At 36.5% G+C, this 15,158-nt stretch overlaps 1 protein-coding gene across 1 annotated transcript in view; it reads left to right on the forward strand.

Annotated features, from left to right (window-relative positions):
* The window catches only part of LOC109092621 (thyrotropin-releasing hormone-degrading ectoenzyme-like), a 101,533-nt gene that overhangs the window by 52,536 nt on the left and 33,839 nt on the right, over positions 1–15,158 (forward strand). Inside the window, 3 exon segments of the mRNA XM_042722231.1 lie at positions 3,250–3,363; positions 7,959–8,096; positions 9,463–9,528. Of these exon segments, the coding sequence (XP_042578165.1) occupies positions 3,250–3,363; positions 7,959–8,096; positions 9,463–9,528 (318 nt within the window).

Here is a 15,158-nt window from a genome sequence, read left to right on the forward strand (position 1 = left end):
TTCGTAAAATGCGATTCATAAGGAAACGTCTGATTTTTAGGGAAAAAAGTAAGCATGAAGGTCCACCCTAAACCTATAACTGTCAATGAGGCATGTGATGGTACAAATGCATACAAATTATCCACCAATTCGCGAAAATGCTTGTAAAATTATGGTTGAACCACTGATGTCACATGGTTTATTTTAAGGATCTCCTTGCTAAGTTCCTGAGTCCTGATCATGTAAATCCTTGCAATCTATGGTAGGGTCAGAGAGCTCTCGGATTTCATCAAAAATATCTTAATTTGTGTTCTGAACGATGTTCTTACGGTTTTGGAACAACATGAGGGTGAGTAATTTTCATTTTTGGGTGAACTATTCCTGTCAGATTAAATATTGAAATCATGTCAGTCCAAATTAGCTTTAAACACAAGTGTGTACAGTAGGTGTGCTTATTTACAGTATGAATGAGAAAAAGACAGTGGAGAGTAAAAGACAGAGATTAGCCGTCACACGTTTTGAATTCCACTGTAGGCTGTTTCACTCTTTTGTGTCGCAGCTCTCTGGAGCTTCTGCTCATCTTTATGTTTTTAATTAAGACGCCATTTTCTATTCAAACTGTTTCTCTGCTTCATTCTCATAGGAATCATTGTCATAAAAATTTAAATAGAACACTGCTAATTGTTTTACAGTGTAGATTAACTCAGCTGTGCTCAGAGCGTAAGAGTGGGCGGGCTTATGCTCACCTGTCATATTGATTGACACATTCATTGTGAATGCATTAGATCAGTCCTCATCCCGCGCTTATCTGTCATATATTAAAAGGTCTGTCTGTGCTCTAATAACTGGAGCTGGTGGCAAAGTGCCGGTGTCTGATAAATCACTTTTGTATCTCGTTGCTCGCACCGACTGCCTGCGGAGAATTGATTAGTGGACGACAGGCTGTGTTTTTTATTGCATAAGTTTATCCTTTGGCTCTCTGGGGCTCAGGACCACCTCTCTCTCTATACTGGCTCATTTTAATGTCAGATGTTGTAGCAGTGGATTGTTAGTAGATTTGCCCCCACCAGCGATGGGGTTTATATGTCACAGACGCTCAATCACGGTTAAATTCTCATCTCATTTCAGCCTCTCAGATTAAATGATGCTGCCACAGCCCTTCATCTGCAGTTATTCAGCCAATAACACAAGCCTATTAGAGGCTGATACAGCTGATGTTGAGTTTCTTATTTTAAACCGATTGGAGAGGTGACATTCTGCCCTCTGGGTTTGAACATGATAGGAAAGTGAGGTTTCAGTTCTTATACTTCACATACATCTCAAACCTTTAGACATTAAATATAAGTTACACATTAAATATAAGAATGAATGTCTGAATCTGTCAGTGGAACTGAGTATTGACTAAATGACTCACGTCTGTTGGCTGGTGTTTTTTTCTCTCCTCATTTATAAAAGATGGCGTCTGTAAACACATAGGAAATTGGGGATTTCACACTCTCACTCTGAATACTGACAAATACATTTTTTTAAAACTCAAAATAGGGGGCTTAAAGTTTTCTTATTGTGTTTTTGAGCAGTTTTCAATTATAGTTCATTTAGTTTGGGTTTACTGAGATCCAGGATAAACAGTCACATTTGTTTTATTAGCTCAAACAAGAAGTGGGATGGTGGCTCTGTTCCAGAACCTAGTGAGCTGGCTACAAAGAGAGCTGCCTTTTAAGGAAGAGTCTTCACTGAAATTGCCTCATATGTGATGTAAAGTGTCTGAAACTTGATGCTCATTATTCATTTCAGTAGAGTCTGATGTTAGCATGTTGCTAAGCTAAGATCAAATAGAAAAAACAAAAAAAAAAAGATTTAATAGTGGTGATTTTAATGATGCCATTGGAAGGTTTTCTCCATTTTCAAATGTCCTATATATACTGAAGTATAGAGGTATAATGTGAACTCTTCCCTGCACAACTTCCTCCAGAGTATCTGTTAATGAAGCAGGTGGGCTGCAGAATCCTTCTGTTTAGCTTTCGTCTCAGAGACACTGTTGAGGACGTAATTGAGCGAGGGTCCCATGGTTCATACTGTTCATTGGCATTCTAGTGTTGCCGAACTGCTTAATCAGGCACAAATGCAAAATGCAAGCTGTCAGAACCCCAACAGATCTCTTACCTATCTATCTGTCTGTCTATCTGTCTGTCTATCTGTCTGTCTGTCATCCTTCAAGATTTCACAAATCCATCAGTTTTGTTTGCTCTGCAGCTTCAGTCTTTTTAAACGCAATACATGACAGGATGTGACTCACTATCCTGGTTCACTGTCATTAGCGTCAGAACATCTGATAAATCAGAAGAGGGCAGAAAAAGTCTGTAAACCTATGGGAAGTCACTTGATGTGTGACTAGCAGAAGGTTCCTCTGAGAGCAGAATGCCAGCTGTCTTCTCCACGCTATCAGTCCATGTGTCTGAGCCACAGATGAACGTCCCCTCAGACGCTTTGAGCTGCTGTATGATGTCATGTTCAGATGAAAGAGGTCTGACTCCTACAGAGGTTTGTGTGCTGCAACAATGAGATCCGGCGTTCAGTAGCACATCTGCTTGATGGCCTCAGAGTCTGGAAAATATTCAGCCCATTTAGAACTGCAGTGTTGCATCTTTTCCATTCAATAGCCCTGTTTTGCACACTGTCATCTGCACACAATGGCAGGGGTCATTTGGATTCTTTCTACCTTCCAGATGGGATGTTTCATAATCGAATTCTTATTTTTCTCTGTTCTGTTCTTTACGGTGTCCTTGGCGAAGTGCCCAGGTATGAATGCTGTGAAACAGAAAAATGTGCTTTAATTGCGTAAATGTAGGTAATTGATTGTTTAAGCCACTATTAATCATAGTTCAGAAGCTCCGCTGGGTTCTCATTGTTCTGTGAAGCCTTTTGTGAACAACTTTTCTGTTAAACCAGAGTGCAACTGTTTATTAGAAGTGTTTATTTGCACTTCTACTTCTAAAGAGCACAAGGTATTTTTTTATGATATATTGGAGTTTTCTAATAAAATGTGTTTGCCAGTAGATATAATATGCTTTTGCAGATATTGGATGAATACAAGTGTGGATAAAAAGTACTGTCCAAATAAACTTTGGTTTCAGTATACCCATAAGCACTTTTCTTGTACAAAACAACAAAGGTTTGTTGTAATTCTTCACCAGTGAACATGAAATCAATCTTTTGTAATGGTCACTCTGTTTTCTGTTGATGATTGATTGTTCATTTTTTCTCTTCTAGTGGTTTGGGGATCTAGTCACACCAGTTTGGTGGGAGGATGTTTGGCTGAAGGAGGGATTTGCGCATTACTTTGAGTACATCGGGACTGATTTCCTCTTTCCAAAGTGGAACATGGTGAGTTTTTGTTGTTGCTATTGTTTTTATTGATCAGAAGGAATCACTGTAATATTCAATATTTTTTTTCTTAAATGTATCATTTATAACGTGGATGGAATGGGAAAAAAGGTTCTGCTTCCTGTGACATCATGTGACACAAAAGATTTATATCATAATGTACACATAGTCAAGCTATATAGTGAAAGGTATATGGTTTTCAGGCTGTTTAGATGTCTGAATCTCTTAAAACAAGAGCAAATCTTTAATTATTTAAGCATTTCTTCAAGTACTAAGATTCCACTGAGCAGAAAGCAACAATCCCTTCACAGTGCATTTGAGGTACTAGAATCTGTTCTTTGTTCAGTTTCAGCTGCAAAATGTTGATAACACCCTGACATTGATATAAATTTGGTTCTGGTTTCTGTGGTTTTAATTAAAATAAATACATAAAACGCTTTTTAATTTATATGTAGAGTGTTCTTACATTTTCAAACTGAAAATTAGCTGAAATGACAATGTTTTACAATGCCATATAATGACAAGTGTGCATTTGATCTCACTGACAGTAGCGAATTAGCATGCCAAATAGGGGCATTCATGGACTGGTTCATTATGAGCTTGTAAAGAACAAATTGTTCAAACTGTTTTAATGGTTATTATGAGCACAGTTTGAGTTTGACTCCATGTGCACAAAGAATCATACGCTGAGCTCTGTTATCAAAAGCTTCTATTTCAGTCCTGTTTCATTGCCAGAGCAGCCGGTGCTTATGCTGTCTTATTTTGTTGTGTTGCAATGACACTTTAGTATACAAGTAGTTGTCTCCAGATCAATTATCAAAGGAGAGCTGTGAAATAATAGTGCTAGATTGACGAGTTTCTGCTCATGATGCATTCTGACAGGTTTGAATACTTTGCTAGTCACAAAATGTGCAAAACTTATTCAGTGAGAAAAGACAAACTACATTAGTATTGCCACACCTCTGTGATGATAGTCTGAATTAAAACTGCTAGTTTACTGCAGAGCTTCACAGAGCTGGAATTTGTGCTAAAGCTGCCATAAAAAAAAAAAAAATAATAATTCAAGTCCAGCACACAGACTAGAGCACAACATCTAAACCAAGTGCAATGTAAAAGTCACATAGTCTAATGCGTCATCCAAATCCATTTTCTACATCCAGATGGGTTCATGTTCGGAGAAAGACAAAGCATGGCTTCAATTTACAATGCTCTGTCATCTCACAGGAGCCACAGGTTCAGTGATTCTCTGAATGGTTGTTTAACTGCAAAGAATTTTGAGACTATTTTACCAGACCAGGTGCGTCCAAACCATCATCTCATGATATTCCTGTTGGATAATAAACAAATCCAGGAGTGTTTGTGAACATCAGGAGGAAGTCAGACACCTTCCATGGCTTCTCCAATCTCTACATCTGAACATTATTAATCTTTCATTGGAAATTCTGGAGTACAGAGTCATGGCGAGAACAGGATTTTAACCTTCTTCCCCTAAAAATCTTCCTACAGTTCCCACATATCCCACAGTGACCATCCTACAGTTCTTCTGAAGGTGTTTCTCTTTATTATGATCTGGTTATCAGTATATATTAAATTTACTGATGAATGTCAGTTTAATTATTGCAGCAGAACATACACTATGACGCTACACTCAACACATTTTCTTGTTTGTTAACTGCTCAAATTCTGCTTATCACTGACATTTCTTAATAAAATCCACTTTCAGGTTTGTTAAAGAGCATAATGCTATTCCAGTCCAGCTTTAGTGGCCAATAATGCAGCCATTGTAATGCAGTTGAGGCTTCACTCTTAAATGCAATAAGTATACAAGTCATCAGCACAACAAAATGTAGCCCATTTTACCAATGTTTATGACACTGAGGGCTTCCAATGTTTGTGACACTTTGCTATGAATTAGCAGATAATAAGCCCCATAATCATTGCTCCAAAGCCAGGCATCACTGCTGTCTCTTCAGGTGCATCTACAGCAGGTGATGATGTTGAGACGCTAATAAGCAGGATCTAAATGAAGTATCATTGGACGTAAACACCTTGTTGAGGGCACATATGGTCCAGATGGAAGCTCTTCTCATTGCACTCATTTTATAGTGCACACTACGTGACTTGCATCAAATCAGCTCTACATCACCAGCTGTTCTATTTTTTTCTCAATCTGTATGTTTCTCTTTGTATTCACATTCAACATAATGTTGTACATTTTCTTGAAGGCCTTATTTGCTATTGATTATGTGTATCTATGCACATTAACCTTTATGGCTCATATTAGTTTGGATAATAAATTAACTGCCCATCAGAAAATAAGACGGATGCTAAGACAGCTGTCACACGGTGTTATCTACCAGAAGACAACTTAAGTAATGATATAAATAGCTTGAGAAATTAGCACACTGATTTCTCTAGAAGTCTCCATTTTCTCCAAGGTCTTCACTCTGAAGTTAAATATGAGGGATAAATTATTGCAGCAGTCCATTAAGCATAACATGTGCCAGTTTTTAATGTTTCACGAATATCTAAAGTTAACTGTACCTCAGATGTAATTTCTAAGGGAAATTTTACCCTTCATTAGCTGATCAAAAAGAAATTAACGAGCTATAGCCATCCAGAAGACAGTTTGATCTACAAATATTGTAAAAAGCTACAGATCAATCTTAGTTCGGAACTCAGATACCTGTAAATCAGTGTTGCCAAGTCTGCGGTTTTCCCGTGGAATTGGGCTACTTTATCACTGTTGTTTTTCATATCCGTGGGTTGAAGCAACCCCAATAATGCGATATTTAGCCCCTGAAATGCGAATTTTACTGGGGAACCCCACCAAAAAAGTGTATTTTACCCCTGGAACATGATTTTTAACAGGGGACTACCTCGAAACGCGATTGGGCTATATGGGCTAGTTTTAAGTAGCAGTTGGGTGGGTTTTGTTGTGAAAACCTGGCAACCCTGCTGTAAATATTCTCTGTATGGATTTGTATGACTTTGTAATCGATCAGGGTCAGAAATGAACTTTTCCATTACGGGGGCCACATTTGCCCCCAAGAATTTATTTCAAGGGACTTTTTTACTTAAAGACAACTTTAATAATTATCTCTAAAATGTATATATGTTTATTTATTTTTTATTTTTGGTTTATTTTGCTGACATTTTTGCTCTAAGACCCCATTAATTTCCGACCCTGAAAGTAACCAGGATTCACTATATTAGTAGAAAATGTCTTATTGTATTGACATAAAATTATGAATGATTCTGATGTATATTTGTTTTTTGATTCATTTCCATACGTTGTTTGTTTGAGCTCAAATCCCTTGATTAAAATATCTGTCTCTCTTGGATTAATGTCTTCAACGTGATTCTTAATCAAGCTGCCAAAAGCTTTAATGGGCAAGAATTATTCATAATGATGCAGAATAAAGGTGCAATAAAACATTCAGAGTATCAAAGCCAGATATGTTTATAGCAGCTGATAGTTTGCTGGCTTTCTCTTATAGTCACACACTTTTAATAAATACATAGATGAGAAAATAATAAAATATGAATTTAGTGTCATTTTGAATTTGATAACTCAGTGCAGAGATTTCGCCAGAGAGCCCAGTATGAAGATGTTCTGGATATAAACCTGCAGTGTAATGCTTTCATATATAATTCATGTGATTCATATTTCATCCATTTTCATGTACGGTAACTGGCAACCGGCCACATTCAAATGAGTAACAGGAAAACAGTGTCACTGCAGAAGCACAATTTACTGAAATGTATAAGAGTGTGTGATATTACATCCATGATGTGTTTATATTATTTTTTAACATCTTCTGAAAATAGAAGTTGTTCAACGAAACTGGATTGAGAATTTATTAATATATTTAAATATTTAATGAACATTGCATATCTGTGATTATTCTGTGTATATTTACATTATACACAAAGGTTATTCGAGGAAAAATAATACCATTATATTTTTGTATTCAACTGCCTCCTTGTGGTTTATTTTCTGAGTCTATTATTTTTAAGAAGTTAAAAATCAGGGAAAATAGGGAATAAGCTGGTATCAGAGTAACATCTTCCTCATGTGCTGCAGAACGACTGACTGTATTTGAGATCATGACTCTCTGCTGATCCACAGACACACTGAATGATGAGGGTCTTTTTCATCTGACCCAAAACTTCTACCTGTCTTTATAGTGAATCCTACAGGGAGACATTTGATCAGAGACCCTCCGAGACCCTCTGCATGAATCACACACACACACACACACACACACACACACACACACACACACACACACACACACACACACACTGAGTGTTAGCAGCAGTGTTTCTCTCATGAGTGAGTCGTGTCGGCTCTCGTGTGTTGGCAGTGAATGTTCATCATATCAGTGGATTGTGGGAAGCTGCTACAGATATAAAGTCTTCAATCGTGAGAAATACGAGCAGGATTGTCCTATAACCACTTTTAATTTCATTTATAGAGCAACTCAAAATGATTTTTAATTATGCAAATAAAACAGAAGCTTTTATGTGACACTTTTATGTGTTTGATACTGTAAAACAGAATAAAGTCTCTGTCCGTCTGTCATCCGCAGGAGAAGCAGAGGTTTCTGACTGATGTTCTTCATGAGGTGATGTTACTGGACGGTTTGGCCAGTTCTCATCCGATCTCTCAGGAAGTGTTTGAAGCCACAGACATCGACAGAGTGTTTGACTGGATCGCGTATAAGAAGGCAAGAGAATCTCTCATCAGCTCCTACAGGCTTCAGCTGCATGATGGAAATGAATATAAACCTTTAATATCGAGCTGAGCTGAATGAACTGGTTTATACTCAAAGCTGAACATTGATAAAGTTCAGTGAAATTCCACATTCAGTTCTGTTTTCTACAAACAGTCAGCAGAAGAGAAACCATGTCTTTTTAAAACAACACTATTGTTGGTTTAAATCAGTCAGTTATTTATGTCAGGACTTCACCGTTAAACATAATCTTTTATCAAGTCCAGTAAACACCTCCATTTGCTCGTTATTTTTCTTCCAGCTAAAGACTTCTCAGTATATCTTTGTGAATTGTAAATGGAGTCGCGTTGTTATAAGCCTCTTCACATACACTAGAAAACAGTTTAATTAAAAGCTTGTTTTTCAGTAAGCCGGGGACAGAAACTGTTACACTGAGAGATTGTGAGGTTTTGTGTCCTCTGGGGACTTCAGCTGCACAATAAACATTTCATCTCAGACCAGACGACGTCTAATTACCTCTTTCTTACTCGAACACTCTTTAAATAACTCCAGCGCCCAAATACAACCTCTCATCCTGAACATCTGAAAGCCATTAAAGGCACAAAGAGCAGTAAAGAAAAACAATTGTCCTCTATCAGAGTTCAAACCAGATAAAATCTTCCATCCAAAGAAGATTCGAGTCTTTGCTTCAACCCTCTCTCCAGCTGTCAATCAATGCACAGCTGGATTCTGATTGGTTCTTGCTGTTCCTCAAGCCCCTCCCCCTATTTCCCTACAGGCTCTGTGGTGTTATGAACTCTGTCAGTCAAACTGCAGTAATCCTGACACCCAGCCGTCCCTCATCACTTCCTCCTCACACTCGAAGAACTCTGATATCACACGACACATCCCATGAGTCCTCAGCGCTAACAGGAAGTGACACTCATCACACAGGCTGTGGAGGGATGGGAGTTAGATGCTGTCAAATGAGCATGTCAAAGTCACTCAAAGTCAAAAAGATACAAATTTATGAAACTGCAGAAATCAGCAGGACGAGTGTCATGGAGTTCTTGTTTAGATGAACCTTGAATAAAAAAAGAACTGCTAGAAAAAAGCATGGTCATAATTAAATTAACTGAAATTTTATTAAATATTGTTGAACAGTTTCTGCTGTGCACAAGCATGTCAATTTAATTTAATTTAATTTAATTTAAAATAATCTAATTTAACTTAAATCAAAAAAAATAAAATTAAAAAAAAAAAAAATCAAAAATTCTAATTAATATTTCAACAGTCGTTAATAACCACAAATTCAAAAGTAGTCCCACCACAGGTGTAAATGAGGAGCTTTTACTGAATGTGTGTGTTTTTGTGTCTGCAGGGAGCCGCTCTGATCCGAATGCTGGCTAACGTCATGGGACAGCCGCTATTCCAGAGAGGCCTCAATGTAAGTCAGTAGTTTTCTTTCATCTTCTCTCTTTGTGGTCACAGATAATTTCACATGTATGTATGTTTTACTCCTAATGTGCTATGAATATGTTTATAAGGCTCTTTTTATGAATTAATACATTCTGCATAAATGCAGCTTGAAGAGAATTGTGGCATAATACCTGAAATGCTTCGTTTAATTAATTTTTTGGTCATAATTAAATTAAACTGAAATTTATTAAATATTGTTGAACAGTTTCTGCTGTGCACAAGCATGTCAATTTAATTTAATTTAATTTAATTTAATTTAATTTAATTTAATTTAATTTAATTTAAAAGCAAAAATTCTAATTAATATTACAACAGTCGTTAATAACCACAAATTCAAAAGTAGTCCCACCACAGGTGTAAATGAGGAGCTTTTTACTGAATGTGTGTGTTTTTTTGTTGTGTCTGCAGGGAGCCGCTCTGATCCGAATGCTGGCTAACGTCATGGGACAGCCGCTATTCCAGAGAGGCCTCAATGTAAGTCAGTAGTTTTCTTTCATCTTCTCTCTTTGTGGTCACAGATAATTTCACATGTATGTATGTTTTACTCCTAATGTGCTATGAATATGTTTATAAGGCTCTTTTTATGAATTATACATTCTGCATAAATGCAGCTTGAAGAGAATTGTGGTGTAATACCTGAAATGCTTCTCAGTTAATTTTTTTTTTAAAAACCCGATCCTTGTTAAATCCTGTGAATGTGAGCTGAATGTGTTACAAATGAATCTTACCATTTAACACTTGAATGTCTCAGTGAATGTTCAAGTTCTCAAGTCCCCTCAGGTTGCTCTGAGTGTCTGGTATGTTTGGGAGATTATGCAGCCGTGTCGGTTTACATGTGTTTCTTATCTTAAGGGCTACAACAGCTTGTTGTCGTGTTACGTGCTGCCATCACGCTTGAGGTGAAAGCAGCACAATCAGACAAGTGATTAAACATGTTTGAGTCAGAAATTAATTTCATATCTCAGAAGTCTCTGTGTTTACAGTAATGGTGAAAACACATCCACTGCATTAAAACATATAGAGTATATCTTATATTTGTAGATGTGTTGATGTCAGTAGGTGAATCTCCAGAGCTGGAGTATCAGCATGAGGCTTTTATTTTTCTTTTTGTTTATAGTCACATGGTCATATGCTCCAGCTGAAGTGTTTTAAGTTCTCTGAAGCTCTTTCTGTGTCCGTCTAGCAGTCAGAGCTCCTCAGTGAGCAGCAGATCTCATGATGCATTATTAGAGAGTATTAATGTTTTTTGGACACCATATGGCTGCTTCATGAAACTACATCTTGTAATGTGATTAAAGGATCTGGGCCTTGAACAAACAGGTTTGAATCCAGTGAGAGTCAATCTGTTAATGAATAAATGTAAACGAGTTAAAGGTACAAATTCCTCCTCCTTTAATGTGTGAGTTCACACAGATTCAGAGGTACAGATTCCTCACCTTCACATAAATCACTTTTCAAAACATCCATAACTTCTCATTTTATTTCTTTATGCCTGAGATGCTGTAAAAAGTCTGACAGTTTCAGTTTTGTTTTCTGGGTTATTTTTGTTGTTGTGGTTTAATGTTGCTATTAGTGTATGGAAGCACAATCAGGTCATGTTTTGTGCAGAGCAGAATGCTTTAATGCTTTATTTACAGATGTAACATCGGCTTATACAAGCTTTATATTACAGCACAATTACATATAAGACCAGCAGACTGATAAGTAATGTGTAATGCACATATACTGTTTTGTGCAGTATATACTATAGTAAAATGTCTATATTTTATGCATAGTATATTTTATCTCATAGGAAAATAAAATAGAACGCAATAAAACATTTTTTTTTTAATAAAATAAAAGCAGAAAGAAACATAAAATTCTAAAACAATTTAATTTTAACTTATTGTATTAATTAATAATTGAAAATAAAATGATTACATTTTATTATGTAATTGTTTTCATTGTTTTTGTTATTTACTGTTTACTTTTCAACTTTTTGTTGTATTAACTGTTTACATTATTATTATTATTATTATTATTGTTTTCTTTTCTTATATTAATCAGTTTGATCTCAGTTGTATTATTAATTTATTTATGTTTTTCCTTAGTTATGTTTTACCTAATATTAATCATAGTTTCTCCTTAATCCTCAATGTAGAAGCTTATGAAGTCCTAAACTGCTCTAGATCTGAAAGTCTGAGTATTTAAGAGGAGACACACAACCTCACACATCTGCCAGTGCAGCTCTCTTCTCTCGTCTGCTGTCTCTCTTTGTCTGTTCACCGAGGCTCTTTTAATTCTCTCAGTGTCTGTCTTTTACTCTGTGTGGCATCTCTCCTCCTCTTCGTGTCTCTGCATAATTGAAGCAGCAGTCAGTCTTGAATGCTGAACAGCTCAGAAGCAGCAGAAGGGCTTTAGTCTCATCCGGACCAGCATTACCCATCCCTCTCTCTCTCTCTCTCTCTGATGGGCTGCTGATGCGGGTGGATGAATGTCTCTTATAAAAGAATAGAGGGAGTCATAAATGAGGGCTGAATGGGTTCTGGGGCTCATACAGCTGACTAGAGTGATGAAGCGCTCGCGTCTCTTTTACACACACTGCCCATCGCTTTTAAAACCACTTTCAGATGGATCATATTATGGGATGTAGGAAATATTAATTCCGGCTGGAAATGTGAAATGCTTGACCTATGAATAGCAGAGTACAAGTGCGCTCCTGGCCTGGAGAAATAAACTTCAGCATGTTACAGACCATCTCCATCCTCTGGATGTGATTTTGAACTGCAGGAAGCTGCTTCCCTGGATTCGGTGCTAGTCCTGTTTGTCAGCTCTCAGCAGGTTCCTGACTTGGAGAATGCCAGTCTGTGAGATTCCTGATGGATGTTGTGGGCTAATAATTCGTTCTGAACACAGATCAAATAGCCAGATACTCCTCAATTCAATTCCACAACATTCTGGAACACACAGAAGATCCATTTTTCCCATCTTCCTCTTCTTCTCCCAGCAGCCCCTCTGGCTCGGTTGTTCCGCCTCATTATTACTGTTTTCTGTCTCTTCTTATGGGAACTTTCAGTATCTCTGTCTGTCTCAGAGTGATTGATGGGAAGAATAGGTAAACACAGCACCTCACCCAACAATCTACCTCCATTGCCTCAAAATTACTTTCATATGCAAGAAAATTGTAGACATATTTCTTCTTGTATTACTTTTGAATGAACTCATTTAGTTGGATGAATAATGAATTATTTATGATCTGCTTTGACTGTTGTGGTGAAGGCTCTTGCAGAAAACTCATGTTTTAGCTCCGGGGGATTTACATATCGAAAGCGATCAATCTTTTGTCTGCCTTTGTATATAATTTGTCTTTGCAGAATCAGAAACCAAACCCGAATGTGGTTATGATATCTGATGAAGGAACATTCTGGATATTATTCTGTCCCGGAGAGTGTCAGAGGAGTAACTAGCCATAGCTAATTAGAGTAAATTAATAATTACACACACAACCATCCCACTGAAATCTGTTGAGTTATGGAGTAAATTTTTAATCTGTTCCAAGCTGCCGATGTACACAGAAAAAAAGTGAAATGACCATCAATAAGATTAATAAGGTGCATCTTCATTAATATTAATTATATGTATATATATATTGTGTAGAGAATCAGCTCAAAGGGGATAATGGACTGAACTGCTGTTATTTTATATATAACTATATATGTGTGTGTATATATATATATATATATGTATATATATATATTGTGTAGAGAATCAGCTCAAAGGGGAAATATGAATAATGAATCATAACTAGTTATGATTCATTATAAATATTTAGATCCGCTGTAAGTATTTACTTGACATCTCAGTCAATTCTAAGAATGTAACTTTCCTGTGTAAGGAAAATAACTTTCTTATTGTACAATACTACTCATTGTAGCATGTAGCAAAAATCTGCATTATTAGGGACTCCAGTTATGAGCAAACAATGAACAACCTCAAGTGTGATACAAGTAAGACTTTATTAACTACGTAAACACTTGAACTAGTATAACATACACACATGCAGTTGAAAGAGTTCGTATCAATACAAAAGCAAAACATTATAAGAGGAAAAATAATGAGATGGGGAAAATTGGGTACATGTCCCTACATTTCTCAAGTGGTTATATCTAGAGGGAGATAGATAGGATTAAGATGGACTGTATAGTACAAATGTACATTTGTCTGTTTCAAAGTGAATTTAGAGTGAAAACTCTACATTCCTTTGAGTTGTAAAACAATCTTATTTTGATGTGTGTCTTTGTTACCACGGTAACCAGAGGCCTGGTTCTCCCTACCACTTGTTTTGCTTGTTGATGAGGGGTATTGTCCACTATTTGTTAAATATAACAAATACTTATGTGTCTGATCCACCTCAATCATTACAATTGCATTAAATATTTAAAACGATAAAAAAAAGTCCTCAGAATTAAAATGATCTGTTTTACCCAATATTTGTATGTGGTATTATTTAGTCTTATTACAGCACGTTACAAAATATATGTAAACAGCAGACAGCTGATAGGATAGTCTGTTTCCTGTCTCTCTATAAGAGCTTTTGGTCACTAAACAGTGGTGGGTACCAACACAGTCATTAAAATACACAATTTTTAGGCCAAGCAGACTGGAAAATGTCAACACCAACATAAAATGGCTCTGAGTGGTCCCTCGCTGCCATGCAAATCCATGCAAATGAGCAGAGTAGGTATTTCATACTGCAGCAATCTCATTCAGTATGCAATATCTACCTACTGAGTGAGACTGGATTGCAGGGACAGTGGTCAAATATAGAATTAAATATCCTTCCACATTCATAAAATGCAGTAATTGATCAATCAATGTCAAGTATTCATAATAATAATAATAATAATAATAATAATAATAATAATAATAATAATAAATTCCAAATTTCATAGTAAGGTTTCTCCGAAGGATTTCAATCTATTGGCATTTATTTATTTATTTAGTTGTTAGTTTCAGAATGGTTACACCACTTTGAAATGTTTTGTTTTAAGCTTGAATTATTAATTCATTAAAAATTGTAAATAATAATTATGATTGAAAATGAACTTTAATTCAAAAGAGAAAACATGTTCATTGTGGATTTATTATATATTTTACATAAATATTATATTTACATTTGAGTTAATCTAAAATATATATAAAATATGTCACTCTTTTGCATCTGACTGGGACTGATATGGCAACTAGATTTATTTTTACTCCTTCCTCTTGCTTTGGCAGTCAGCAGAACATTTCAGTGTCAAAATAATGACAACACACTGTGGCGGCCCTATCAGAGGCAAGATTGGACCACGTGGTCACTTCGCTTCAGGGCATTAACTCTGATGGAGGAGAGAGAGAGAGAGAGAGAGAGAGAGAGAGAGAGAGAGAGAGAGAGAGAGAGAGAGAGAGAGAGAGAGAGGAAGAGGAATTGCTCTGGTTTAAAACAGATTCATCAGGATGGTAACATGAATCTGGTTCTGCTCCAGAGTCAAATCCCAGACTCTCAGAGAGTTTAGCGGATCATGTTGAGAGATGAAGGCCAGCTGGACTGGGTCACGCTTTCAGAATCCCAATGCA

Source organism: Cyprinus carpio, chromosome B4 (assembly GCF_018340385.1).
Source record: "Cyprinus carpio isolate SPL01 chromosome B4, ASM1834038v1, whole genome shotgun sequence".
In the NCBI taxonomy this organism is placed as follows: Eukaryota; Metazoa; Chordata; class Actinopteri; order Cypriniformes; family Cyprinidae; genus Cyprinus; species Cyprinus carpio.